Raw genomic sequence first — 26,697 nt, 5'->3', positions numbered from 1 at the left:
TGCAGCTTTCGGGCTTCAGGAGAGGTCCCGATGTGATCGGGCTCGGCATGGAAATATCGATCAATGCGATTGACGGAGTGTCCGTTGCTTGGCTCATGGTCAGTGGCTGGAACTCAGGTGTCGACTCGGCGCCGGCCGCCGCATAAGCCAACAGATTGCCAATTCATTACCTGACCAAGAAAAAAAGACCTTGAATAAAAGGCTGGAGGAGAACAGTCCTTTCTGAATTCTTTCTTTTCCACGACGCGCAACATCAATTATGAACATGAGTGACCAAGTTACCATAACACCCGAAATGGCCTTGGACCGAGAAGACCAGAAACCTACGATTGATGATCAATACCCAGATCATCTCGTAACCTTCGACGGTTCAGATGACCCTTACAACCCTATGAACTGGCCCTTCCGCAAGAAGTTCATCACCACGATCTCTTATGGTCTCACAACTTGCTGGATCACTTTGGCCTCTGCCATTTTCGCTGCTGCGATTGAACCTGTTTCTACCGAGTTCAATGTCAACACTGAGACATCCGCTGCAGCGACGAGTTTGCTTGTTTTTGGATTCGGTCTTGGACCTTTGGTTTGGGGGCCGTTGAGTGAGCTTTACGGTCGGAAATGGCTCATCCTTATCGTGAGTTTGCACTCCATTGTTCAGATGCAATGACTGACCCAGACAGCCATACTTCATCGCCGCCATTTTCGCATTTGGTACAGCGACAGCAAAAGATATCCAAACCGTCCTCATCACCCGTTTCTTCTCAGGCCTCTTTGGCAGCGCGCCTGTTACGATTACCGGAGGTGTTATGGCAGATATATGGGCCCCTCACCAACTTGGTAACGCGATTGTCGCTTATGGAGTTACTATTGTTGGAGGTCCGACATTGGGTCCTATAATCGGCGGAACGCTGTGCTCGAGCCGTCTAGGGTGGAGGTGGACTGAGTACCTGACTGGTATTGTGATGATGGCTCAGCTTGCTGTCGATCTTTTGGTGATTGATGAGAGCTATGCCCCCATTTTGTTGGCTAGGAAAGCTCATAAGTTGAGACTTCAGACGCAGGACTGGGCATTGCATGCTAAGGTAGGTAAGACAATGCACTATATACTTACGAGCTAACAGTGTAACAGCATGAGGAATGGGACGTGTCCTTCAAAGAGCTATACCAGAAGTATTTCATTCGTCCTTTCCAAATGATGGCAACCCCCATCTGTCTTCTCATGTCACTGTACGCCTCGTTTGTTTATGGTAAGCTTCCTCTTCATAGTGGCTGACCGTACCTGATCAAATGCAGGCATTCTATACGCCAACCTTGAAAGCTTCTCGATCGAGTATAAGGAAGTGCGCCAGTGGGGACCAGTGGTCGGTTCATTGCCATTTATCGCACTGTTAATCGGCATTCTCTGCGCAGCAGCGGTCAATATTTACAACAACAAATACTATCGCAGGAAGCTTATGGAGAATGGATACAGGGCTGTCCCAGAAGCGAGATTGCCCCCGATGATGCTCGGAGGTATCGTCTTTACAGCCGGACAGTTCCTCTTTGCATGTAAGTGGCATTGCCTGCGACTACCGACGAGACTTTAGGGCTAATAATACTAGGGACCTCATCTCCGAGCGTCAACTATTGGCCATCAATCATCGGCGTTGCGTTGACTGGCCTTGGCTTCACAACCATCTTCCAAGCTGCACTAGGCTATCTCATCGACACGTTCACTCGTTATAGCGCAAGTGCAGTTGCAGCCAATACCTTTATGCGATCCATGTTCTCCGGCGCATTTCCTTTGTTCATCATCCCTATGTACCACAAACTTGGAGTGGACTGGGGAACAACTGTCTTTGGTTGCATCGCTGCGGCGTTGATCCCTGTTCCTTATCTGTTCTTTGTTTGGGGAAAGAGGATCAGAGAGAAGGGGAAGTGGAGCAAGGACAGCTTTTAGCTGCAGCATGCTTACATCGCCTTGAGACTGTGATTTTGTACATGAGTTTATAAAGCTCAATCACTTTGTTATCATAACCTTGGAAGCTTGATGTGTACTAGCGTATCTGCCTGGAAATTAGGATGTCTTACTGGGAGGCTTTTTATGCATCACATGAAAATACTCAACCGTTAGTACTACACTTCACTAGAAACCTTTTAATTATATCTTTAGTTTATCATTTCTTTCATGCTCAAAGCCTAGGTCCATGTTCACATATATTTGTTGTTCATTCAAGTTTTGTTCACCAGTCTTGCCGTGCTGTTCACAGTTTCCCATTAAATGTTCTGTTGCTGATGTTGAACATGGCATGAACTCCAAATATGGTGAGCAAACCGTTCAAAAGCACTATAAAATTAAACTCGTATAAGAGCCTGTGCTTCCCCGGCCAGCGGATCTTTGGCGATACACCACCAGGTATCTCCAAAACTTGGAGATCCATCAGTAACAATACCAACTTAGAGACGAAACTCAAGTACACCAAATCCCATTTTTATTCCTAGAGGTAAGTTCCTGCCGCTTTAGGATGAGCTGCCGCTGAGCGAGGACTGAGGACTCCAGACCTAGGTCCCATTTCCTGGACTAAGCCCATTTTTATGCCCCTACCCCCTTCTCCCCTATAAACAGAATCCGACTCAACTATCGACAGCACCAGACCAACTTGCATTAATCTGACATTGCTGTAACATTGAAATATCAGCTATACCTTAAATGGGAGGAAATGTCTCTCAGCTGGGTGGGTCAGGGTGTAGATCCCCTGTCACAACCTAGCCTTCTCTCCTAATCCAGAGCCAACATGCATATTTGAGAACCAACATGCAGAACTTGAAACCAAAAGAGATAAGAGTAAGCAGGCTACTGAAATTACAGAGAGGGCACTGCCCCCACCAGTAACCTTTCATGATCCCTTTCCTTCTTGTCTCTTGGCCATATTGCTCATATGCCAATTGATGCTTCAACAAGATGTTGTTTGACGCTTTACTACTCGGTCTTTTTCTAGCGACTAGGCCATTCCTAGTCTTCGGGAGCGCCTCTGTTGTTCGTGCCGGTAACACGCCTGATTACCCTGGGTACAACACACTGAGCCTCGTTCGAAGAACCCCCGCCCGCCCGGTCCGACAGCCAAAAGACTCGAAGCAGAAAAACAGCACCTCTTTAGACACAAGTTGGGTCAATGCTATCCTCTTCGCGTACACGGGGTGCGTTAATTACTACCAGCCACTGAACCCTTAGCATCAAGCCCTAACTGTGTTGATCTGTTTGCAGTGAGCAGGAGCTGGGTTCCAAGCAAGGAAACTCTTCAGTTTCAGCCAGCATTGAAATTACTTGCGCGACATGCTATATCAAAGGAACCGCTACCACAGAGTTCATATATGACCGCGAATTCAATGTCAGCCGCGCTTTTAGCAATTTTACCAACCAAGTCAGACGCGGGATCGACAGCCTGGCAGACGAAACGGCCGATTACATAGAGAAATACATCGATACGGTGGCAGATAATCTGGATGACGGATTTGACATGGACGATTTCGACCTGCCACCATTGGACTACAACTTGAATATTGACATACCCGAAATCCCGGAGTTCCGACTTCAGTTCCAATTTGATGGATTGGAAGTATACATGTTGATCGACACAGTCCTCTCGGCTGGTGCCACCTATACTCTGAACTTGTACACTTCTACTACACCTGCAGGCTTCGCCGTTCGAGACAATCTGGAAGTTGGTGTTATCTTCGCTATTGACCTCATCCTATCTGTAGAAGGAGAGATCAACATTAGTAGCGGATTCCATCTCAGACTGGATGATGGCGTTTTGTTTGACATTGCCATCTTCTCAAAAGAGATTTCAAATCTGACAATGCAAGTCTTGTTTCTGTGACGGTGTCTTGATATGAACTAACGGAAGCTCAATAGAAATGGTGGCGACTTTGAATTTCTGCCAGTCACTCTCGAGAGTGCCGGTGTTGTGTTCAAAGCTGTTCTACGTGTTGGTGTAAAAGCAGGCTTTGAAATCGCATCACCTGAAGTGTCTATCGCCGGGAAGACAATCGCTCATATTGGCGGAGGTGTTGAAGTGGGAGTATTTGCCAACATTGCCGAGTTAATCACCAACGTCACCCTTTCCACGGATGAAGACAACGACTGCAGCATTCGCGTTGAGGAAGTCTATCAACTGGCTGTTGGCGCTGCTGCTGGGGCTTCGGTTGCTATTGATGATATAACATGGGGGCCAATGCCCGAAACTGAGATTCCTGTCTTCTACACTACACTGGGACATGCTTGTGCCAGCCAACGAAGCAGCGATGCTTCGTTATCCATCACGACATCCCCGGTACTGGAGGTGAGAGGGAAGAACGATGATGAAGTTGAGATGGAGACAACAACAATCTCGACCAAAGCTACATTCGTTGTTGTAGCATGCCAATCAGAAGGATTAGTCAATTGTCCATTGTCGCTTCAGACAACGTCAAAGTATACCACTACACGGACACATGTTACTATTGTTCCAACTGACAGCGAGGCCGATTTTCCTGAGTCTGTTAGCCATACTGTTACGAGCTTGATTCCATTCGGAAACAGCGCAAACAAGTTGGTAGCAATGTCAGGAGTTCCGTCTTCTTATGTTCCGCCAACCACGACACCTTCGGCTAAAGAAAATGGCAAGGATGACGATTCAAATGGCACATCGAAAGAAAGGTCTGGCGGAGTTTCTAAAAGTGTTATTATTGGTGTCAGCGTCGGCCTTGGAGTGCCTTTTCTGCTGGGAGGGATCGCTGTGATTTTGTAAGTGAATATCTTGCATTTTCTTTCAAGACTAACCTTCCGGTTGCATCGGCAACTATCTATTCCTTATGGCTCTCAGTTGTTAACGACTTCTTGTTTGTTAGGCTTTTGAGAAAGAAGAGACGGTCTCTCGCTGGAACATCGCCGGCTCCCGTTGAAACCGTCGAGTCAACTTTATCGTCTGCAAAGACTCCCGGTATTGTAGTACACGAGCAGAGAGATCCATGATTGATCGTCATAGAGTAAAGCTACTCAATGTAGCCAATCTTTCTGGAGAAGTCTGATATCAGGCTTCGGGCCATGCGGATTAAGTTGAGGCATCGCTGAGAATGTGAAACGATGGAATACAAGAAAAGTCGCCTATCTCCCTGACACTGACAACTGAAATACTGGTCTGTTGGGATTGAATCCAGCATACGGCTATCTCTTCACCTTCGCCAATAACAAAATGATTATATGGAATCGAATAAACCTTGTTCAAGTCTGTCATAGACTTCTCAAAGTCGAAGGAAACATGATCCTGTGTTATTGAATCAATTGCGATTTAACCATTCTGTATTACTTTGAGAAAGATACGGTTACCCTTGATCTTATCATTTTAATGCGACTTATAAGAGAAGAGTCATTTGTATCCTCAGGAACTGTCCTCTGTCGCCCAATCATCAATGTTTTGCTTCAGAATGTATAAGCTGTCGTAACTCGATGCACCACAATATCAAAGGTTGTCGTTTTCACGAACTTCCTACAGGCTCGAAAGACCGACTCACAAGCCCCGTGTGAGTCCACTCGACATGAGGTAGAGAACCGGCTTCGGGGGAATCTTCACGCGTGCAGACAAGGGCCCTTGATTGTGTCTCAAACCCAGTTCAGAAGGGACTTCATGCCATCATCAGCTCTCAAATCAAGGTCCTTTCCTTGTTTCTGCAGGTCTTCCAATCTCAGACCGGTTAGTTGCTGATCATGAATCCCATCCATTTGGACAACGAATGCATCACAACGGTAGGGACTTGTGTTGATAAGAATAAAAGGGCCATATTTCCCAAATCCCCGTGACTTCTTTTCATAATTGCACAAGCAGGATATCATCAAACTACCTTTCACGCCGGATCTTCGCAATAAGGTCGATCAGGTCGTCATATGCCATTTGGCGGTGTCGGGCCCGGATCTCATGAGGAATAAGACTAGTTGATGTAGAGCTACACAGGTCTGCCAGAATAGCTAGTTGACCTCTCAATGTACGGGATCTGTTCGCCAGGTCAGGGTGCTTCTTCTCGAGTTAATCGCATCGTTAATATCGCCAATAGGGCCCTTTCAAGGTTCTTAAAAGTCATAGTACCTGTATTACTAAGAAATATTCCATATAAAAGGGCATCTCATGAAACTAAGTCGCCTCTTTCAGTTTCGCTTAACTGATCTTAACCTTCTAGACTGGTAACATTGCTATTATAAGATATTTCATTCACCCTGCAGGTATATCAGTATTATGATGGTTAGGCAATCAGGCTAAAGTACAAACCAATTCTTATTTATCAGCTCCCCAGACATCATATAGTAAATGTTAAGTAGACACTCACAACGTGAGCCGCCATCAGGCATAGGCTCAAGCCACTGCTTGACCACTCTAATACCTTCCAGTAAGTCTGCTACTAAGCCCGTTACTTCAAAGAGCGCTGCTCGCCGAAGCTATATAAATAACCGGGGAGTCCTTTGAAGACTACAATTCTGCTTTTTAGCAGGCAAAATTGCTATAGTAGTAGAAGCAGGTATCTTAGTAACTATTAGATTTACCAGGGCCTTCACTGTATTAGAAGACTAAGGGAGGGCTGATAAAGAGCCATAAAAGTGGCAGCACGTGTCAGGTCACGTGTTACTTGAGTTTCGTCTCTGAATACCAGTCTATAAGTTTCAACATTATCATCTTTATTACCATATGCTTTAAAGATAGAACTGCATACGAAGGCCTCCACGAGGCAGAAACTCAAGATTGTCTCCAGGCATTAGAGTATGAAGCTCTTGCTCTGAAGTTGGGTAGCGGACCTTTAGCTCGCAAGTTCGGCTTAACTGAAATCCCTATATTTGATGCGAAGTCTTTCTTATCAGTGTCGGGATTGCTAGAGGAGGGGGAAATTCTCGACTTTCCTTACATCGAGTATTGGCCTTCGGCCCGCAAACAAGCTGAAATACAACGACGACTGAAAGCTTTGGAGAATGGCATTCGTGTCATGAAGTGGAACCTCGGGCTCCCGGATATGATATCCAACCCAGTTCCTTCAGTCTTGGTCGACGCAGTTGAGCGCTCTGTCTCTAAGGACATGATGTTGAAATCTACTCCATCTGCAAATTCTTACTGCCTGGCCCCTGAGCTTGAAGCATTGCTAGATGACCTTCAAAACTCCGGGATGATCGAAATGAATAAGCCGCTTTATTGGATGAGCACGGCTGCACACCCGAAGCAGTAAAAAGAGAACGAAATTATGATGGCTCATCGTTTCAGATGGCATGAGAATCCCGATATAGCTGGAGCTATTCCTGAACTCGGCCCCAAGTTGCATGCTTGCAGAATCAAGGCCAACCCGCACCCCTACCTTTCAATCAAGCATTCCATTCTCACAGATCTTATTCTTGATGCTAACTGTAACATAAGGAACAACGTCAAAAGTCTCTTTCTCCGCCGCGAATGCAAGCCACGATACAGATACAACTTCAACGAGCTCGAAGCCGACATGTTCTACGACTGGGAATGGTTGCGCTTCCTCCATCGGGGCGACACTTTGGCGGGGGATATTGAGGTCCTTTGTATTCGAAACCAAAAGGTGTGCGGTATGATTCACAACAGTTAAGATCCCATTTTGAGGATCGCGATGCTCTGTGGCCCTCTATTGTTTTCGAGCGTCTAAAGCCTGACTTTCGCGAGATTGAGAGAGCTGGCTTCCGCGTCTTGGCATGGCGATTATGCAATGTCGACGGGATTGTGCCCTTGTGGCTGGATCGACATGGCTTCTGGATCTCTGGGGTGCCCGTCCATCAACAACGCTAGAAATGGCTTCCTTCTTTCGGCTTTTAACTTGAGGGATACACTGCTGCATGTGGGCTATTCCTCGACTTGATTTGGAAATCAGGTAAGCCATAGTTTCAAATTTTGTTGGATCACTTGTGAATGGTCCTTCTCTACCATAGGCTTATTACTATCCTCTAGCAAATAGATATTCATTTACAGATTTTGAAGAGCAACATGATGATATGTAGTGACCTCATATTGTGATTCCGCATAAATCTTGAGTTTAATGTTGACAGATTGCCCAACAGTAATCACCGCAAAAAATCAGTAAATGACTATTAAATACTGGCGCATGTGTCTTCTCCAAGTCGAGAGTGACTCACTACTAATAGTGTGACTGGCTCAGTGAAGCAATAACTCCACAGGCCTGGTGGAATCTAGCTCACAGGCTGCCCGGACTTCGGATATCATCAATGTCCGGACGCGAAATAGCATCCGAAAAAGAAAACTTTTCTTGCCGCGCGTTAAAGAAATTAGGTAAAGTGTTACCTGTCAGCTAAAGGTTAGTTTGTGTATTGAGTTGTCCATCTCAACCGATTCTTATAGGGTGACTGCATAAGTACTAGAACCCGTCTCAGGACCTATAAATGCAAATTGCCGAGACAGATGTTTTAAAGTCTGTCAACTACTTCTGCACTCTTAGACTCCCTGTCAATACATTCCGCAACTCAACCCATTGACATGATGTCGTCTCCTCACACCTCAACTCAGCCATCAAATAAGGGCGACACAATTCACTGCGACGACTTGAAATGGCTCCCCCTCGCCCCCAAGATCTGGATCAAACTCATCAAACTCACACCTGAAACCGGTTCTTACACAGTCATGATCAGAGCCGAGCCAGGAGGCGTCCTACCTCGCCACCGACACGTCAAGAGCGCCGAGATCTACATCTTGAAGGGAAACGGGGATCATCCACAGGCTGGACACTTTGAGAAGGGAGATTATGTTTCAGAACATGAGGGTGCACGACATGATCCGCTTGTTTTTGAAGTGGAGACGGAGATGTTGATGATCAGCGAGGGTCCTTCAGTGTTTGTGGATGATGATGGAAATGATCTTTATGCGATGGATATTCCAATGCTCCAGAATCTTGCGGCCTCTGTCGTTTGATCTTGTACAAACTTTAATAAATACTTCTGCTTTGGCTATACCAGACTGCCTTTCCCAACCATCGAACAGTGCTATACACCCTATGCGCAATCCATATGTGACAAGATTAAATTTTCATGGGAACCCGGGTAGCCTTGATGCTTTCGTGGTGAAGTGAAGCGTTGCGATCCTCATACTATTAGGTACCATTACCCAGAACGATCTACATGGGTGATTCAAATCTGCTCATTCGGATTGGCAAGGATCTCGGGGCTAAGGTTTACAATGAAGTCTAATGAAAATGTTGTCGGTTCTATTACAAGCAAAGCCATAGCACTATCACTCTGGAATGGATCAGATCCCCGATTTGTCTATCCCTCAAATGTAACTTTAGCGAGGGGACAACAATGAACATATCCAGATATCCCTTCGGAATCCTTTCAAGTTTTTGCCTAGTGTTTACGAAGCATTACATATTATTCATAAGCCTTGTAGGAGCGGCTAAGACCCAACGGATATACGGATATGGATGGCTTTGCTGCTAGTGTCGGATACGCCCTCCGCTCGGTCTTTGACAAATATCCGACGACGCCCGGTCTCCAGTTAAAATGCAAATAATGGGCTCGTATTATTGGTTCCATCATAGAGTCAAAGTCCGCAGAGGCGTCTGCACCCTTGTGCATAGGCGTAGCCGACCTTCAGTCGGACAAGGCAGCTCCAAATGGCAAACAAAGCACTAACTCCGCCGCTTATACTAAGAAAGGCCAGATCATAAGCGGAATTTCCCAAGAATGAAATAAAAGTATAATAACAAGTATACTTCTTTCTTACTGGATGTATACTAGTTCATCTAGACACCATTACAGTATAACCTTTCCCTTATCTCTAAACATGGTGCACGTTGTTGCTGTGGCCGGCGGTCAAGGGGATGTCGGTAGAACGATTGTTGAGGTTCTCAGTCAGAATCAACAAAACCGGGTTTAAGTTCTATCTCGCAAGGTGGGAGACAATGGTTCTGTCTAAACGCCTTGGCTAACACCTTCAAGAAGCTCGATGATGAGTCGACAATTTATGTGGACTACACCAATGCCTCTCACATTCGTGATTCACTAGAGAAATACAATGTCGAAGTGGTTATTTCGTGTCTGAACGTCATCTGTCCGGAGGCTAGTCAGGCAGAGGTCAACTTAGCTCGAGCCTGTGACTCTTCCAGTAGCACCCGCAGATTCATAGCTAGCCAATGGTCGATCAAAGTTGCTCAAGGGTGTGATACTCTATCGTCTCTCCGTTCACCTGGCCTAACATTCTGACCAGATCACCACTACCCGACTTCTCAGCTGCTGTCAAAAGGTGGGTTTGGCCCGATTGGTTCGCTTGGCCACCTATGGATCAACGCTCCATTGGTATATAAGGAGCACTGCCGACCCCCTTCTAGCATAGAATCAAGGCTCTTTTAACCCTCTCTTATGTGACCCTCTGCTGTGCGTGCCACAGCTGCCACTCTTGCAGTGCTTTCGCAAACGAAGCTCGAGTATACTGTTGTATCCAATGGACATTTCTCTGACTACTATGGATACCCCATAGTCAAGACCTATCTCAAACATGCTGCTTTTCTGGTCGACATAGCCAACAAGACAACTGCTATCCCAGGTTCTGGCCAAGATAAGATCGCTTTCACGTATAGCTTTGACGTTACACGTTTCGTGGATGCTTTGGTAAACACGAAGGACAAATGGCCAAAGCATAGTGTCATCATCGGTGAGAAGATCACGGCGAACAAGATTGTTGCCATTGCTGAAGATGCGAGAGGTAAGTCAATGGTTATCTATTATTTTATTTTGTCTAACGTACAGTCACGTAGGGGAACGATTCTCCGTGGTCCATGACGATGTAAACAAGTTGAAGTCTCTACAGGTCACTGAACTTCCATCACATGTAGAGGCATACAAGTTCTTTCCCAAGCCTATGTTGCAGACTCTGCTTGCTGCTATAGGCTTATGGATTACTGAAGGTCATTTTAACTTGGCCTATGAAGCATCACTTAACCAGATGTTTCCCAATATTGAGTTGACATCTGTAAAGGAACTAATTGATCAGGCATGGAAGGCTTAACAGGCTTACTCCCAGACGTATTGGCTACAGAAGCAGGAGATGGCCCGGCTGAGAACTTGGAACAGCTAATCGTATGTGAGCGGCGGGCTTATGTGACAAGGAGAGGGCAGACATTACTTCCAGGGATCTCCTGATATTGCACTGAGCCTAGATACTACTAGTTAAAAAGTCTACTAATTTGCCAAGGTTGGATTATGAATTGCCTAAGTTATTACAACATATGCAAGACATTGATATTAGGTTTATCAGCAAACTAAAAATAAATTATAATTATTTAGGCACCTGTAAAATATCTCTTTAGAATAATAAGCTCTTCCTTATAAGAAAATCATGTAACACCTTGCTTTCCTCCATTATCCATCAGGAGCTGAATGGCTTGCTCGTGACCTCTCTCCATTGCATCATCAAGTGGCGTTCTTGACTTATGATCCAGAGAATTAATATCCGCTCCTTTCTTAATCAATACGGTGAGATATTCCGTTCCAGGCGGATGACGCAAAGCTGCAACGTGCAATGGCGTCTTGCCCAGGCGATTGCGAGCATTGAAGTCCAAACCAGGTTGGTTGGCAAACATTGACAGATTGTACATGCTTCCACATTTTATCAAGAGATGCAAAGGTGTGTTGCCATCATAGTCGATAGCGTTTAGGTCAGGTCGATAGTTTGCAAGGAGCCGGAATAGGTCACCTAAAGAAGAGATGGCTTTTTCCTGCCGTGCATATCCGTGGAGGCAAGTTTAGCCTCTTGTGGTGCGATCATTAACTCTTGCTCCATTTTCCAGAAGGACTCGAACAACCTCAAAGATTGTTTCATTCCTCGTCATTGCTCTGTAAAGGCATGTCTCGTCTGCTTTGTTTCGAGCATTCACATCCGCTCCGTTTCTCACCAGAAGCTCGATTTCATCGACAGATGCCCATCTTACAGCCTTAAGGAGAGGTGTATCACCGTTGTTATCTCGGCTATTGACATCTGCTCGATGGTTGAGTAGTGTTTCCATTATTTCCTTGGATCCTGGTTTCATTGCAGCGAGAGCAAGGGGGCTCATGGCATCAATGGCTTTGCCCTCGACATCTGCCCCTCTCTCCAAAAGAAGCTTCACAATTGCTCCATGTGCATGATCCACAGCTCGACATAATAGGGTAGAAGTCCCATCCGGAGTACGCAAACTAGGATATACTCCAGCCTCGATTAGTAGCTTGACTATTTCCGCCTGGCCTTTGCTTGAGGCTATCGAGATGGCGCTTTCGGTCATGAATTCTGCGTGAATATCCGCTCCGTGCTTGATCAGCCACTTTCCTATGTCGGTATGACCGTTTTTCAACGCGAGTAGCAGCGGTGGCCATTTCCTTTTACCATGAATTGTGGAATGGCCGTTTCTTTCAACAAGAACCTTTGCAATTCCAAAGTGGCCATTTTCACAGGCCCAAGATAGTGGGTTTCGGGAGACACCGCCAGCGTCAATGTTGGGCATTAATCCTTCTGTGATATCACTCCCATCATAAAGCCCAGAGTTCAGACCTAGGAGAGCAATGACGCTGCTTTTGTTCCCTTTGGCCATTGCAGCTATCAGAGGATAAACATATCTGTCTGCGGTTGAAGTCGTCTCAACAACAGGGTCAGTCTTTAGTCTTGCCCGTATGAGTGATGAATACCCTCTGTCTGCAAGTATATATAACAACCCTGCATCTGGAGTATATTTGCGAACCTGAAACTTCTCGAACACATTGAAGACCCGTTTCCAAACAGAAGTCCGGAAGCTTTGCAGGAAAATCTGCTGATCAGCTGCACATGCTGCAAAGTCAGAGTGATGCAGAACGAATTGGCTAGCATATTCGAGGAAGGGATATTTCTCTGTCTCCAGCGGAAGCTTATCCCAGACAAGACAAGCCTCTCCTATTAGATTCTTTCTAGTGACAAGCTCGAAATATGAATAGCAGCATAGCTTCAGCCTGTCATGGCCGACACTCTCCCATTCAGGCCCAAGCGATGGCCATAACTCGTGGAGACCTTTATCTTTGATAAGGAAGTCGCGAACAGACTCGTGTATGAATTGAACTCTTGTCTGCTTGACTTTTGTGATCTCAGCCAAACCCTTAGATGAACTGATGACACACCGGGCAAAGCAATCGTCGGAGTCCTCTGTAACAACTTCTGGAATGTCAAGGTCTGCTAGTCCCTCCAAATGGAGCCCTGACCAGATCGCATGATAGTATTCCTGTGGTTTCAATGGCCTTGCGCTGAGTAGAATCCAAAGAAGAGATAGTTGGAGTTCTTCCATGTTAGTCGTGTCTCTCTTCAGTAAGTCTTTGAACAGATCACCCAAGCCACTGGGCACCTGTTCAAGCCTTCTCCTCATAGCCAGGCGCCCACGGCAATTCTCCTTGTTCAAGATGTCGACCACAAGCACAACCCAGAGGAACACTCCCGCTGCTTTCTCAAGCATTTTCTCTTGGAGTTCTGCTAGGAGTGGCCTGTCTTTGATTCGAAGATGAGTCTTGATATAAATCTCGAGATCGCTGGCATGTCCCATTTGTTCCTCGAGGATGATACGAATGCCGAATTTTATATCGATGTAGGGGTAATGACGACTGGAGAAACAGACACGAAGATTAACATTGTCTTCTGTGCATTGCTCGGCCAAATCTTCGAAGTATTCGACTAGGTCCATAACTTGCTGCTCGTCGCACTCATCAAGGGCATCGATGAAGCATTTGAATGATCTTTGACCAAGTTTGGCAACTGCAACGCGGAGGAGGTCTTTCAGGACGTTCAAAGGAGGGCAACCACTTTGGTTTCGAGGCAAAAGATCTGGGTCATCCAAGACGCATTCGAGATCTGGAAATCCATGGAACAGTTGCAAAAGTAATGATCGGTACATTCCCGAGACAGTCTTTTCCAACAACTCTCCACGGGCGTTGAAAAAGAATGAGGCGGTGAGGCTCTGTTTTTTTCTGTCTTTCTTCCTCGACTCCAAATAGATGAACTTCATGATGGTAGACTTTCCAGCACCGGGTTTTCCTCTGATCCACAGGAAACCATGATGCTGTGATATCTGCTGCCGGTCAATCCACGAAAGGTAGTCGGGATGTTTCAGAAACCAACGGCAGGTCTTTGAATGTGCTGCTTTAATGGTCAACTTCCGAGCATCGATTTGTTCGAAGTCCAAAGATTTTAGTATCTGCTCATGACGCCCGGACATCATGTTGTGCTCAGCTATAGGAGATTAGCCCTGTAGAGTGAGACTATGGCGACGAGTAGTCACTTACATTGCGGTTGATGGTGACCAACGTACGATGCTTGAGAGTCTCCCCTCCATAGTTCCAAGAACTCATATGCGTAAGCTGCTGAAGTCGCTGCAGCATACCGCTGCCACTCTTTCGATTTGTGAGAGTCCGAATAGTCGCAGATACCACGAATAGGCAGACAAGGCATGATATCCATCAAACCAGCAGCCTCCATCTCGAAGCAAAGCACGTCCAGCTCTCGGGCGATCTGATCACGAATAGTCGAGTCCTTCATCACAGTGTTTGCCGAGCCAATGCCACCATAATAAATGGCCGGGTCGGTAGACAATCGCATTTTTCTCGTCTCTAACTTAGCCGAATCGCACTCATCACAAGATGAGACCCAAAGGGGGTGATGATACGACTGCTGAAAGAGGCGATCTGGCTCGCTTGGTCGAGAATAAGCGGCGTAGCTCCCCATCTTCTCCCGCAAGATCGCAGGAACTCGGCTCCCACTAAGTTCATGTCGTGATCTCAAATTTGAGATGACTGTTCGGATGGTAGAGTCGGGTATCTTGGGAACTCCCGTCCGTTGGAAGCCGCCGCTGAGTGTTTTTCCAATATCATACTGCATAACCCTGACACCCACAACAATATCTCCAAGTCTTATATCAGCTTTGAGCGGCACTCCGCCACCAATGCCTACCATTAATCCGATTTCGATGTTGGGGAACGTCCTTCTCATATTACTCAGAACACTCGCAGCATTGTTCGTTCCGTACTGATCAGCCGGCAAGCAAGCTAATACCACGTTGTGGTTTTTGATGCTCCCCAGCACATAAGAATTCATGTCATTAGCTTGCCGTGGACAGTCAGCATGCTCCTCGTCGAGCATAGCGCGGGCTGCAGCCATTTCGATGTATAGTGCGCAAATCCAGGCGACTGTATAACGCTCATGTATTAATTCATCCTCACTGTGTTGGACACCGGTTCTGCGACGTTTCGCGTGATAGGGCGGCGCGCCATCATCAGTATGAGACAGTCGCCGCCGCTCCATTTGGAAGGGATTCACTCAGGCTAGAGTTGGTTCTGTATCTCCTCGCAGCTGATAAGTGATTTCTCCGCCGATTTCGGGTGGTTTCACAGGGAGGGCTGATCGTATTTCGCTGCTGAAAGACGATGTTGAGGGGAAAAGTCGAAATCAGGCTGCGCATTTCGACGTGCATCAGCTGCTATGCCTGCGAATCAGCCTCACCGAAGACTTGGCGGCATAATCCCTGCTCGTGCCACGTGATCTTATCCAAGCTAGAATAACATCAATTACAATCAGCTTAAAACTCAGTGACTAAAGACTCATCTAATAATCAAGTAGAAACCTTAATTACCATTCCACTATAACTCGTCAAGCAGAGGGACCTCATAAATAGTGTTCATTTTTTGATAGGCTTTATAGCCAAAGTTTAGTATCTCAGAATTTGTCGGAGGGACTAGTCTTTGTATTATGCCAGAAACCCCGTTCGTCGCTGCAAATTGCACCTGTCACATCTACAACTATTTTCCAATGCTTCCAGAGAGAATTCCAAAGGCTAGTTCTTTTGACTGTTACTTAGGATTAACATTCAACTCAATCAATTTGGAAACGTATGATAATTTAGGCTGTCTTGTCTGCAATCATAAGCCTCCTATCGTGGAATGTTGGGAAATTGTGGCTTGACAGCTGTTTCTATACTCATATGATAATTGCTCTCACGCGACTCAGAGTCTAATCCTATGTCTTATGTTAATTACCACTGGCTTATGCACAAATGAACCAGTAGTTTGGTCTAGACATCACTTTTAACTGCTGTTGGTTGGAAACCGGTAGTTTGTCTCAGCCCTCATTCCTCACTAAACCTTATTTGTCATACGTGCTCTTGTAGCGCGGTACCCAACGGTTAAGACAGCATAATTTAAGAACCAGTTTCCCACCCTGTTTCTTGAACACTACAATATTACCGAACCTTCCATTTGCTAATTGAGATTTCCTGTTTTCTCATTATGCATCCTCCATCTCTGCTAGCTACCGCTCTTTTTGCTGCTGTGTCAGGCTTATGTGCACCTACTCATGATTGTGGCTGCAAGAGTCCTCTTGTACGTAAAGAATGGTAGGTTGCAGTGTCCTCGCACAAAGCACCAAATTAATCTGAGTTATTGTACATCGTATTGCTGACAAGGTTGGTTTTGGTTGTAGGAGAACTTTGAGCAGCAAAGAGAAGCATGAGTATATCAATTCGGTCAAGTGCCTGGCATCAAAGCCCTCGCAGACGGGAAACATATACGCTGGTGCCAAGTCTCGCTTTGACGACTTTCAAGTCAGTCATATCGTGAATACCGACTTTATTCACTATGTCGTGAGTCTCTGGACTTCTATTCATCATTTACCTTTCCAGCTAATTCGACCTTCAGGGATTCTTTCAAGCGTCGGTGCAACGAGCATCACATCAGTGTATCAGTAGCTAATGAAGAAAACAGCTGGCATCGAATTTTCATTGCCCAATATGAGAAGGATCTTCGAAATCTTTGTTGCTACAGTGGAGCTCAACCTTATTGGGGTATATATAACCACTCTGAATACGTGTAAATACTAACCGCCCGAAACCAGACTGGACACTGGATTCAGAGTCCGTAGAGGATTTCGAAAACTCTCCAATCTTCGGTGCAAAGACTGGCTTTGGGGGTAACGGCGCTTTCATCGACACCGGTAGCTGGACAAACGTGACTAGACAGGTCTCTGGCAGGACAGGAGGAGGTACGTCATGATATTGTTCCAGGACTGGGAAGAACTAATATAAACAATAGGCTGCGTCGCCGATGGCCCTTTTGCCAAGGGGGATTTCGAAGTTCATGCAGGTCCAGGTATGTCGTTATGAACACCTTTAAAGCAATCGACTAAGTGTACAAGATAACTCTACCGATTACAACCCACGTTGTCTGTCCCGCGACATCGCTCCAGAGTATGGCATCTCGAAGCTCAACCAAACCGTCGTCGACTGGACTCTTGAAGCCAAAGACTTCTTCGAGTTCGACCAGCGCGTCCAGGGTGGCGCTAGTGCGGAGTCCCAAGGTTATCATGGCGGCGGCCATCTCGCTATTGGCGGTAGTCTCGGCGAGATGGGCGACATGTACTCTTCACCAGGCGATCCTATCTTCTGGCTGCATCACACCAATGTCGATCGACTCTGGGATAAATGGCAGCGACTGGATTGGCCTGCTCGGAAGAGCGATATTAGCGGGCCCGATACACAATATGCGTATCCTTATGACTTCTTTGGGGATAAGGAGTATAAGAACATTACGCTTGCTTATGTGATGGACTTTGGGAATTTGCTTCCTGGAAGGCGATATGTCACTGTTGAGGAGGCTATGGATACACAAGGGGAGCGATTGTGTTATACATATGAGTAATGGCATTGAGTGGCTCTATGATATGGTAGAATTCTTGTTGATTATATTTGAAAACATTAACTATTACAGAATAAAATGTAAAGTACTGGTGAAGTGAACTCATGTAGACATCGAGGCTTGTGTTATAGAGTCCCGCAGCATTAGATCGTGAAACAATAATCCCCGCTTAGTTCTTAACTCCACAAGCAACAGGGAAAGCCTGACCCTCGAAGTCGTGGGTCTTAGAACCACTGGGAGTCGTAACAGAGAACTCAAATGCGGAAACAGCATTCTTGTTGCCCATGACATTGCGGACAGGGTAGTGACGTCCAGCGATGAGATCAACATGACCGCACTGAGTAGGGTTGTTGAAGTGATATCCAGTAGCAGTGAGGACAAGAGCAGGAGCGTTAGGGTCAGTCTCGCCAGTTCCGCACTCAAAGGCGTTACCCTGGCCGAAGTAAAGAGTGTTGGCGTTATCGGCAGTAACGCAGAGCTCGTAGGTTCCAGTCTCAGGAGCTTGGTAGTAACCGGTGTAAACAAGGGTGAAGTTGTTGGCGTCAACCTTGATTCCACCGGCGAGAGTACGGTGGTAGCCGACGTACCAAGCCTTTCCGGCGTAGGCGGAATCAGGGAAGATCTGAGGGTAGCCAGCGAGATCTTGCATGTAATCTTGGGCGAAGTATGTCTCGCTTGTGACGGAGGAGTCGAGGGGGGTGAGGTTATCGGTGATGTAGTATGAAGGAGGAACGGACATCTCGTCGTTTCCGTAGCCGCGCTCGAAGACGTTCTTGTAGTAGTCGACGTTGAAGCCGGCGGCTTGGCATCCGGGCTCGATGGCGCAGGGGGTAGGGACCGGGACATCAGTGGTGGCGGATGTAGCGCTGGTCTCGATGGCAGCGGTAGTAGTGGGGACTTTGATCTCGGTTGAGGTGGGCTCGTCTGTGCTGAGCACCTCGGTGGCAGTCTCGACGGTGCTGGTCTCGGCAGCAGTAGTGGTGGGCTGAGGGATAGATGCAGTGCTTGGGAGTTGTTAGTAGGTATTGCTAAAAGGGTCGGATTAATGTCATACCTGCTGGCACTCTCGATGACAACAGTGCTGGAGATGACAGAAGCGGGAGGGTGAGGCTTGCAGGGGCCGGCTTGGGCGAGGCCGAGAACGCCACTGAGGGCAATAAGGGTCTGAGAAGCTCGCATTGTGAATGGTGATTTAATGAGTGTCGGTGAGATAACGAGTGACGTTCACTGAAGAGTGAGTAAAGAACGAATGATGCAAAAGAGTGCGATAGAACGAGAGAATGAGCGATAAAGACCGATGACCAAACAAACAAAGCCACCGGAACCTCAGTCCATTTATACGATCTCAAATCATCGTCTGTTTCTTTCGCGCTTTGACTCCTATCATCTCATAGAGCCTCTCTTATTCCGTTTCATTTTAGCAACCCCTGCAACGGGGACCCAAAGTCAGGTCAGATCCACCGATATCCCGCTGTTGTTCTAGCGCAGCCACCGTTTTCCCCGCTGGAAACGAGTGCCACCGCGAGCGAATCTCCTCATTCGACGGTGATACCTCGTATTGTTGTTAAATTGAGTGGAACTTCTTTCCACGTGGAAAGCTGAAACACTGCGGCGGGAGGTGACATTTTGAACTCCACTGGGTTAGGTGTTTGCTCGATAAGCGGAGTTCGCTTTGCTACTGGCCGAGCAGGTTCTCGGGTTTAGCGAGCCGGATAGCTAAATGTTGCTGGGGGCATTAGTGGAGGGGTTTTATAGGGTAAGGAAGGTCCCAAAAGGGACGCGTTTTTCCGTCGCGTGCGATTTACTTACCTGTTGCGTAGTATGAACGATACCCTTGCATAATTATAGCTCAGTTGATAATTATTCATAAGAACGAAAAGGACTTAACAAACACAGCGGAGCTCCACGAACATTTTAAGCGATCCGATAACGATGTCTTGCTGTTAATGCTCCGCAACGCTCAGGGCCTTCGTTGCTCGGCGCGTCGGCGTTCTTACAGCTTCCGGGCCGACAACAGCTGGATAGCACGTACCCTTTTAACTTAGCTAGACCCTTAGACTCCGGTGGGAGATAATTGCCAAGATGTTCCTTCTGAAGAGTTCGCCCACATCCCGTTCTCGTTTCCACGAACAACAAAGGTCCCCTGTTTTCGGGTCAAGCGTGCCGACCCATGAGAGTCAAGGCTTTGATCCGCTACCAGGATCAATGTCGAAATGCCGTTGGCCATTGGCCAAAAAGCTTCAAGTGGATGATGAGTTGTATGTTGTCTCCGAAACCGAACTATCTCAATACAAATTATTCCTTACAATACGTGATGATAAACGGTGATTATGAAAAGGACGAAGTATACTTTAGTACTCACGCACATTTAGAAAGCTTTCATGGCGGACCTGATTAGTCGATCAAGATACTTGATCTACCTTAGGGTAGCCCGCGACATCAACGCACGGAACTGGTACAACTTTTAAGCGCACCAATCAATTGTGATGAGGTCGCCAAGAACTGGAGATCTGTTTATATAGCAGAACGGCGTCTTTATCTACGGAGTAGACAACACTCGTAACACGCTTTGCGATAAGGCTGGACTGCTTATAGTTTCAGAGTTCAGAAGGCGAGAAATCGCGACAAGGCAGATGAGATTAAACACAGAACTGATGAAAGTCTTTTTTTATTTTTTTTTTATTTTTTACTAATACTACGGCTTGATATGTCTCGTTGAGATGTCATGAGCTTTTACCATCAATCGATACTTGAATTTAGTATGATTTATGAATCAATTACTATGAACGCTAAGAAACACTTTTCTTGTGCCATTGCTTGGCTTGTACACGGACCTAAGGCCCTTTTGATACATAGTTTTCCTACTGAGGGCGAAGCGCAGTTCTCTCGGAGTCACTCCATCGTCCTTGGATATACTGCCTCACAGTCTTGCCCCAAAACGCCGCCGGGACCGCCATGGCTCCCATAACAAGCATCAAGACAAAGATGAGGATAGTCGGTTGTAGAATATGACCCTCCTGAACCCAAGGTGCTATGGCAGTACCAATCCCGAAACCAAACATGTTTCCAGTGAACAGTTGAACTGCGAGCGCCGCTGCTGCCCATCGTGGGAAAGCCTCGGTGATCCAGAGAGTGAAGGCGACGTTGCCGGTGAGATAGCTTATGATGCTGATTGCTGAGGTGATGTAGATCCAGACGGAAGGCCATCTGTTGACAAGGGCGAGACCATTGAGAAGCACGCTTGTTAGGCCGGTAATGACAGGGATGGAAAATAGAGCCAGGTAGACTTCGGCGTGGCGAATACCACCTTTGCGAAAGGTGTAGCATCGCGTAAACCAGGAAGCGAATGGTCCTGTGAGAGGGAATGCGAGAAGAGAGCCAACAACACCTGCGACGCCAAGCAAGATATTGATACATCCTGTTTCTTTGACACCGTACATTGCAATAAGAGCGCTGGGCTGTGTGAGATTCAGGAAGATGACACCGCTGAGGATGATGCCGGTAAGTAGAGAGACCCAAAAGGTAAGAGGGTTGAGAATACACAAGAACATTTGTCCGTATGTAGCGAGCACTGACTCCCACTTTGTGCCAGGTGCTCTCGAGACTTTGAAGTGAGACCAGATTGACCAAGAAGACGGCAAGTCAGGTAGAGGCTTGTCATTCCTGATCAGCTCAATTTCATCCCAACCTCCATAGATCTCTACTTTCTCAGAGCTGCTTTGAACTAGCACTCGACCATCGAGTGCGACGGGAGGACGGAGGAAGTATGTCTCGGGGACACAGAAAAGAACCAAAATGAATGCGAGTATGCATGGTGCAACCCAGACTTTGTATACACATCGCCATGTTAGTGTAGTGTCGGTTGTTAATGGGAGGATTAAGAGAGCGAGTTTGATGAGTGCTGAGCCTGTGCACCAGAATAGTGAGAGAGCGCTGGGACGTTCGTGGATGAAGGTGGCGTCGATGAGGATGAGGATGAACTACGGTTGTTAGTACGGCCTGTTTCCAAGTGGATGTTAACTTACCATCCCTGTCGCTGATCCAGCTGCGAGGGCTTGGAGGCTGAGAGCAGCAATTAATTGCAAGAATGATCCAGCATAGCCAGCCCAAAGGGTCGACAGAGTCGTCACCACAGCGGCACCAACAACAATAGGTCGTCGTCCAACTGCTGTGGATAGCGGAATGCCGATCAAGTACCCAACTCCAGTAAAGAGAGTCATTGCCGATGATAACGACTGTACTCCAAAAGGACCCATTGGCTGCTTCCCGGTTAGCATCATCTCAATGGCCAAGATACCCATTTATTTCACCTTGTTCTTGAACTCCTCCCCAATTGCCTGGAGCAACAGCCCCGGCAGATTGAGCTCAAACGACGCAGCCATCGAAAAGCACTGCAGCGCCAAAAACCCCAAAAGCCTCTTCGTCCAAGACCACGTAAGCGGATCCCGATACGATTTACTCGGGATCGGCAACTTGAGCACGCGCCCATTAGACGAGACGAAGAAAACACTGCCAGCAGTGGGGACAGACTCGCGCTTCGCTGCAACAATCGAACTCGCCCTTGACTCCATGATGAAAACCAAAATGCACGTTTGAACCAAAAGAAAAATACAGGCCGTCTTCACAATGGAGAGCCAAGAAAATGATCCTGGGGGAAAACTGGATCTTTATCTATTGCAGACCCTGGGAAACTCTGCAATAAACAAACTTTCGGCTCGACGGAGGCTTTGTTTTATCTAGGCTTAGAACGATTAGGTTCTGATGTCCGTTGGGCTAATCGCAATTACTCTGCGGGCGTGCTTGAGCGTTAGACGCTAAGAGGTGGAGGGTATTTATTGGTGGTGTTTTATATTTAAGTTTACCAGAAACCAGGGGTTTCCTGATTCCAAACAGGATGGCCAATGGGAAAGATTCCTGAGCCAATTGCCGAAAGCTCTGAGTCGACAACAGCATGTCATGGATTAATAATTATTGGCTTAGAAAGGAAGGACGTTGAGTTTCAGTGCCGAAGCCACAAAAGTTAGTTGTGCGGTTGAGTTCAACGGGCACTAGAGGGAAGTCTATTAATACTCCGGTTGACTTTGTATTTGACTTTGTAATTTCCATGAGTTGCATGCGTCGTCATCAATTTTCGCATCTCGAATGAACCAAGTAAAATAAGTAAACAAAAGTGAAGCTGTGAATTTGAGTTTTGGGTTGCGACGTGGGCATGTCTCCCCAGTGCCGATCATAGTCAAGATTTGCATCAAGGTACACACGCTCAACAGCCGAACGCGACGGATGAAACGGAGATTATCCGCTGTATGTTTCGTATTGCGCACCAATCGGCAGTCGAAAATGTGATTTATAATGTGGCTGCATTTCTCAAACTTGGGCACGAGACAGCACGCTAGTGACATGCGGTACGCGTATCAGCCTCATTTACGGCAACCCGAATGTTCCGTAGTCCGACGGCTTCAAAAGTTATTTATTAATTACTATCCGTAGTTTCTACTGATATGCTTTGTTGACGCGTCAACGTTGTGATAACCTCCTGCATGAAAGCTTCAGGCAGCTCGAGCCAAGTCCTCACTATTCAGCCGAATGCTCTCCTCCAAAGATGTGAAGCCAAGTTCACCCAGCGCCTGCAAGAGTTGAATGCACCTTAGCCTCGGCATTTCGATGTCTGCCAGATATCGCATGGCCTGGAAGTCTTTGACAAAAGTTCTGTCGGGGTTCTGCGCCCGTAGAATGGCTAGGATTTGGTCTAGATTCCACGTTTCTGCCCAAGGGAAGATCCTTTCCCCTTGTACATCGGGCAACAGGGTGGCCGCAACGTGAAGCTTGGCATCATCTTGTACATCGATAAAATATTCTGCAAAGTATTGTCAGTGAGCTTCCTCAACAGAACGCACGGTGGTGTAGCTTACGAGGTGAGGCATTGGTCAGTGAATCGAGAGCAGTGCCACTCCATAAAGTCCTGATGAATCCTGATGTTGATGGGTATCCCTGATGCTTCCAATCTAGGCTTTTGCCAAAGTTTGTGCTGGGAAGTACTACCGTTTGTTAGTGATGCCGATGAACAATTGATGTGGACTGCCTACCTGTGTTGACCACCAGATCTGAACGACGCGTCACATCATTATGATAAAAGTCCCATACGGCTCGCTCCGCCTCAACCTTGCTAGCGGCATACGCAACATACCATTCAGGCGCCGAGGCTGAGTTCTGTAGGATTGAAAGTGCCTTGTCGTTCCAGGTATTCGAATCCACAATAACCGGTACTTCTGCCTCGGGAAAAACTGCTGCGGTCGAAGAGCTGGTGTATACAAAGCGCTTTACACTTGGCTCACTGTTGGCTGCTTCCAAAGCATTTACTGCGCTAGCGACTGCATCGGGTATCATGGTCCCAGTGCCGGAGTCGAGGCCTAGTGGTGAAGCGACATGAACTACTGCTGCAACGCCTTTGAAAATGTCAGTGCGTGCCAATGAGACAGTTTTCGCCAATTTCGCTTACCTCTTATCACCTTGTCAAAAGCATGAGGAGAAGTCAAATCAGCAACAGGCCAAAGTGAGAAGTTGTCTTTGCCGTATTGCTGATGGAACAAGTCTTTGATCCATGCGGCTTTCGAAATGTCACGAGCAGTTCCTCGGACTTGGTATCCGCGCTGTAGAAATTCATTGGCTACATGGGAACCAATGAAACCGTTGACACCAGTGACAAGAATGGTTGATCCTTTTGGGATAGCGAATGAAGTATTGAGAATTGGTGCCATATTGGATGAAATGGGTTCTTATTGCACTGAAAACTGCCAGGTTGATAGATAGTTTGAAGACTTTCCAGTCGTGAATGAGACTCTTTTATAACAGCTTGCGCACAATTGAAGGTTTCCCGAATGATGAAATGGACATACTCGGGATTCAGTGGATTACCGAGATCAAACTTTGGTGCTGGAATGGCGTGCTTACACCTCATCCACATGAGCTTCACCCAATCATACGCGACGAGTGTTTCCTGTTCGGGCTTGGTGTATGCCACTCCATATCTCGGATGTCCGGTGCTTCTCCGCCAAATAAAAGAGTGACGGCCATTCTTTTCTTAACAATAATCACAAAGTGACTAATTTTCTCACAAGGTTCATTGGCAAAGGCGGATTCCCTTATCTTGCCGATATGTGCAGTATCAATTCATAATCTATTTACATGAAACTGAACGACTGTTGTTTAAACTGACCCTGACAGGCCCTTTCAAGGTACCGGGATGTTGTTGATTGACGACCTGCCGCTTAAAGGGTGGTAGCAAAGCCCAACTCATAAGCAAAGCCAAGGCAGATCTTGGAAAACTCAAGAACATGGCCAAAGTTAACGGTGTCAATAGTATCAGTGGTACCGTGGATATACGGGCTGCTGTTATCGAAAGTAGACTCGAAAGCCATAGCAGAGGGGAAACCTTGACGGGTAGCGGAGGCATGGTCAGAGCACCCATAGCCACACTTGGAGTCAACAGTGGGGAGCTTGGAGTACTATTTAAAGTTAGCTCAATCTTCGCAAATTGGAGACCAAGACTTACAGCAGCGACAACCTTCTTGAGGAAAGCAGTCAATCCAGCATCGACGTTGTCGGTGAGAATGCCAACAACTTCGGTGGTACCAGGCTTGACGTAGCCAGTCATGTCCTGGTTGAGCATAGCCTTGACTTGTCGGCCGTCCTGCTTGTACTTCTGGAAGATGGCACCACTTCCGAGAAGACCGCCCTCTTCACCAGCGTACCAGTGGAACTCAATGGTGTTGGGGGCTTGACCGGTTGAAACGCGGGAGTCGGTCAGGAGGACACGGAAGGCCTCAAGGATGGTGACGGTTCCAGAGCCATCGTCGTCTATAGCAATTAGTGACTGTTGACATAAAGTGAAGGACCAGACTCACCAGCACCGGGAGCCCGTCCAGTGTCGGGGCTGCGAAGGTTGACAGAGTCCTGGTGAGCACCAACAACAATGGTAGCAGCACTCTTTCCAGTGATGGTAGCAATAATGCTAGGTTGACGGAAAGAGTGAGTAAACTTCTCAACCTTGACGTTATTAGCGCCACTGGCAGTGATGATAGACTGGATCTGTCCAAACAACCACTCAGCAGACTGCTGGCCGTAGGTGGACTTGTAGTATCTATTCTGGAATTTGATGAACTCTGTTAGAGTGCTGCGTAGGTTTGTCTGGCTCAGCTTAGGAATGAGAGCGTTGACGGCAGATGTCTGAGCAACAGCGCCAGGGAAGCTGGCGAGGAACTGAAGGCTGAAACCTGGCTCATCAAGGTCGGTGACATCAATGAAGGTTTTGTGTTCCTGTGACGGTTAGACTCGGTGAGAAATTGTGCGAGGACATGAAACTTACAGCTCTCAGTGCCCACTTTTCCTTTTCGGTGACTGTGCGGACATCGCCAGGCGCAAGCTCGATCTTGTAAAGAGGCTCAGCCTTGCGGGGGTCGATAGCAGCGGCATTTGACAACCCGATGAGGGTCGCAAGAGCAAGAGTAGCACGCATGATGGCAGTAATCAATTCAACCAGGAGTAAAGCTGGAGTGACTTGAGAGCGTGGCTAAAACTACAACGTCGATCATGGAAATCCCGACTTATATAGAAAACAGCGATCTTCCTCCGAAGGCTGTGTTAGGAAGGAGCTGTACGCCATCACATCAATCGTAACAACACTATTGCTCCGTGACCTTTCGTGGCAGGAGATATATTACACCATACCGCCTATCACTCTTCATAAGTTCCTAGTGACGCGATCCCTCAGATTAAGCATAATTGCGAGTTGACCTTCCAGAATCAAACCTTATGCCGTTGAGGCAAGGTTGCATTTGGACGGGCCGCTTGTGCATCGGCATTGCTCTTTGTGGCAGGTCGCTAACGTTAGAGGGGGACTTTGTGAATTCTTGGCGCTGGAGCGGGGTTGAAACATGGCCTTGTAGAGTATCTGAGCGGTAAGTGAGGGATATGGTTAGATGATAGGTTTAGACTTAATTGATATGGGAATA

At 47.0% G+C, this 26,697-nt stretch overlaps 11 protein-coding genes across 11 annotated transcripts; 6 read left to right on the top strand and 5 right to left on the bottom strand.

Annotated features, from left to right (window-relative positions):
* Positions 1 to 295: 295 nt before the first annotated feature.
* Positions 296 to 1,936, top strand: FOIG_15283 (uncharacterized protein; the record flags this gene model as incomplete). Its single annotated transcript, XM_031216636.1, has 5 exons — positions 296 to 631; positions 678 to 1,079; positions 1,127 to 1,244; positions 1,291 to 1,545; positions 1,599 to 1,936. 5 exons carry the CDS (start codon positions 296 to 298, stop codon positions 1,934 to 1,936), a joined length of 1,449 nt encoding a protein of 482 aa, XP_031053620.1.
* Positions 1,937 to 2,938: 1,002 nt separating this feature from the next.
* FOIG_15282 (uncharacterized protein) lies at positions 2,939 to 4,766 on the top strand (the record flags this gene model as incomplete). Its single annotated transcript, XM_031216635.1, has 3 exons — positions 2,939 to 3,174; positions 3,242 to 3,847; positions 3,893 to 4,766. 3 exons carry the CDS (start codon positions 2,939 to 2,941, stop codon positions 4,764 to 4,766), a joined length of 1,716 nt encoding a protein of 571 aa, XP_031053619.1.
* Positions 4,767 to 7,239: 2,473 nt separating this feature from the next.
* On the top strand, positions 7,240 to 7,602 carry FOIG_15281 (uncharacterized protein; the record flags this gene model as incomplete). Its single annotated transcript, XM_031216634.1, has 1 exon — positions 7,240 to 7,602. The coding sequence occupies one exon, from the start codon at positions 7,240 to 7,242 to the stop codon at positions 7,600 to 7,602; it is 363 nt and encodes a 120-aa protein (XP_031053618.1).
* Positions 7,603 to 8,504: 902 nt separating this feature from the next.
* Positions 8,505 to 8,933, top strand: FOIG_15280 (uncharacterized protein; the record flags this gene model as incomplete). The annotated part of the gene is made up of 1 exon (XM_031216633.1): positions 8,505 to 8,933. One exon carries the CDS (start codon positions 8,505 to 8,507, stop codon positions 8,931 to 8,933), a length of 429 nt encoding a protein of 142 aa, XP_031053617.1.
* Positions 8,934 to 9,803: 870 nt separating this feature from the next.
* On the top strand, positions 9,804 to 11,024 carry FOIG_15279 (uncharacterized protein; the record flags this gene model as incomplete). Its single annotated transcript, XM_031216632.1, has 5 exons — positions 9,804 to 9,842; positions 9,959 to 10,176; positions 10,227 to 10,315; positions 10,407 to 10,721; positions 10,774 to 11,024. 5 exons carry the CDS (start codon positions 9,804 to 9,806, stop codon positions 11,022 to 11,024), a joined length of 912 nt encoding a protein of 303 aa, XP_031053616.1.
* Positions 11,025 to 11,760: 736 nt separating this feature from the next.
* On the bottom strand, positions 11,761 to 15,161 carry FOIG_15278 (uncharacterized protein; the record flags this gene model as incomplete). Its single annotated transcript, XM_031216631.1, has 2 exons — positions 11,761 to 14,237; positions 14,291 to 15,161. 2 exons carry the CDS (start codon positions 15,159 to 15,161, stop codon positions 11,761 to 11,763), a joined length of 3,348 nt encoding a protein of 1,115 aa, XP_031053615.1.
* Positions 15,162 to 16,205: 1,044 nt separating this feature from the next.
* On the top strand, positions 16,206 to 17,816 carry FOIG_15277 (uncharacterized protein). The gene is made up of 7 exons (XM_031216630.1): positions 16,206 to 16,392; positions 16,479 to 16,638; positions 16,694 to 16,707; positions 16,760 to 16,839; positions 16,890 to 17,036; positions 17,087 to 17,143; positions 17,190 to 17,816. The coding sequence occupies exons 1-7, from the start codon at positions 16,286 to 16,288 to the stop codon at positions 17,690 to 17,692; spliced, it is 1,068 nt and encodes a 355-aa protein (XP_031053614.1). The 5' UTR covers positions 16,206 to 16,285; the 3' UTR covers positions 17,693 to 17,816.
* FOIG_15276 (uncharacterized protein) lies at positions 17,633 to 19,132 on the bottom strand. The gene is made up of 2 exons (XM_031216629.1): positions 18,744 to 19,132; positions 17,633 to 18,693 (listed from the first exon to the last, which is right to left on the bottom strand). Exons 1-2 carry the CDS (start codon positions 18,866 to 18,868, stop codon positions 17,859 to 17,861), a joined length of 960 nt encoding a protein of 319 aa, XP_031053613.1. The 5' UTR covers positions 18,869 to 19,132; the 3' UTR covers positions 17,633 to 17,858.
* Positions 19,133 to 20,454: 1,322 nt separating this feature from the next.
* On the bottom strand, positions 20,455 to 22,375 carry FOIG_15275 (uncharacterized protein). The gene is made up of 3 exons (XM_031216628.1): positions 22,000 to 22,375; positions 21,715 to 21,948; positions 20,455 to 21,669 (listed from the first exon to the last, which is right to left on the bottom strand). The coding sequence occupies exons 1-3, from the start codon at positions 22,258 to 22,260 to the stop codon at positions 20,551 to 20,553; spliced, it is 1,614 nt and encodes a 537-aa protein (XP_031053612.1). The 5' UTR covers positions 22,261 to 22,375; the 3' UTR covers positions 20,455 to 20,550.
* Positions 22,376 to 23,235: 860 nt separating this feature from the next.
* Positions 23,236 to 24,512, bottom strand: FOIG_15274 (uncharacterized protein; the record flags this gene model as incomplete). The annotated part of the gene is made up of 4 exons (XM_031216627.1): positions 24,186 to 24,512; positions 23,773 to 24,132; positions 23,599 to 23,724; positions 23,236 to 23,543 (listed from the first exon to the last, which is right to left on the bottom strand). The coding sequence occupies exons 1-4, from the start codon at positions 24,442 to 24,444 to the stop codon at positions 23,236 to 23,238; spliced, it is 1,053 nt and encodes a 350-aa protein (XP_031053611.1). The 5' UTR covers positions 24,445 to 24,512.
* A 321-nt stretch (positions 24,513 to 24,833) lies between these two features.
* Positions 24,834 to 26,248, bottom strand: FOIG_15273 (leucyl aminopeptidase). Its single transcript, XM_031216626.1, has 4 exons — positions 26,052 to 26,248; positions 25,591 to 26,002; positions 25,239 to 25,543; positions 24,834 to 25,191 (listed from the first exon to the last, which is right to left on the bottom strand). The coding sequence occupies exons 1-4, from the start codon at positions 26,199 to 26,201 to the stop codon at positions 24,955 to 24,957; spliced, it is 1,104 nt and encodes a 367-aa protein (XP_031053610.1). The 5' UTR covers positions 26,202 to 26,248; the 3' UTR covers positions 24,834 to 24,954.
* Positions 26,249 to 26,697: the final 449 nt, after the last annotated feature.

Source organism: Fusarium odoratissimum (genome assembly GCF_000260195.1).
Source record: "Fusarium odoratissimum NRRL 54006 unplaced genomic scaffold supercont1.50, whole genome shotgun sequence".
NCBI classification, from domain to species: Eukaryota; Fungi; Ascomycota; class Sordariomycetes; order Hypocreales; family Nectriaceae; genus Fusarium; species Fusarium odoratissimum.
This window is presented reverse-complemented; position numbering and strand designations above follow the sequence as displayed.

Bases quoted from the DNA above. Each gene is read 5' to 3' on its own strand.
- FOIG_15277 (XM_031216630.1), top strand. From the start codon at position 16,286: ATGCATCCTCCATCTCTGCTAGCTACCGCTCTTTTTGCTGCTGTGTCA. The intron at 16,840-16,889 runs GTATATATAACC...GCCCGAAACCAG, and splicing joins TGGAGCTCAACCTTATTGGG to ACTGGACACTGGATTCAGAG. The intron at 17,144-17,189 runs GTATGTCGTTAT...TAAGTGTACAAG, and splicing joins CGAAGTTCATGCAGGTCCAG to ATAACTCTACCGATTACAAC.
- FOIG_15275 (XM_031216628.1), bottom strand. From the start codon at position 22,260: ATGGAGTCAAGGGCGAGTTCGATTGTTGCAGCGAAGCGCGAGTCTGTC. The intron at 21,949-21,999 runs GTGAAATAAATG...ACCGGGAAGCAG, and splicing joins GGGAGGAGTTCAAGAACAAG to CCAATGGGTCCTTTTGGAGT. The intron at 21,670-21,714 runs GTAAGTTAACAT...TAACAACCGTAG, and splicing joins CTGGATCAGCGACAGGGATG to TTCATCCTCATCCTCATCGA.
- FOIG_15273 (XM_031216626.1), bottom strand. From the start codon at position 26,201: ATGCGTGCTACTCTTGCTCTTGCGACCCTCATCGGGTTGTCAAATGCC. The intron at 26,003-26,051 runs GTAAGTTTCATG...TAACCGTCACAG, and splicing joins AAAAGTGGGCACTGAGAGCT to GAACACAAAACCTTCATTGA. The intron at 25,544-25,590 runs GTGAGTCTGGTC...TAATTGCTATAG, and splicing joins TGGACGGGCTCCCGGTGCTG to ACGACGATGGCTCTGGAACC.
- FOIG_15276 (XM_031216629.1), bottom strand. From the start codon at position 18,868: ATGCGAGCTTCTCAGACCCTTATTGCCCTCAGTGGCGTTCTCGGCCTC. The intron at 18,694-18,743 runs GTATGACATTAA...ACAACTCCCAAG, and splicing joins GTCATCGAGAGTGCCAGCAG to CACTGCATCTATCCCTCAGC.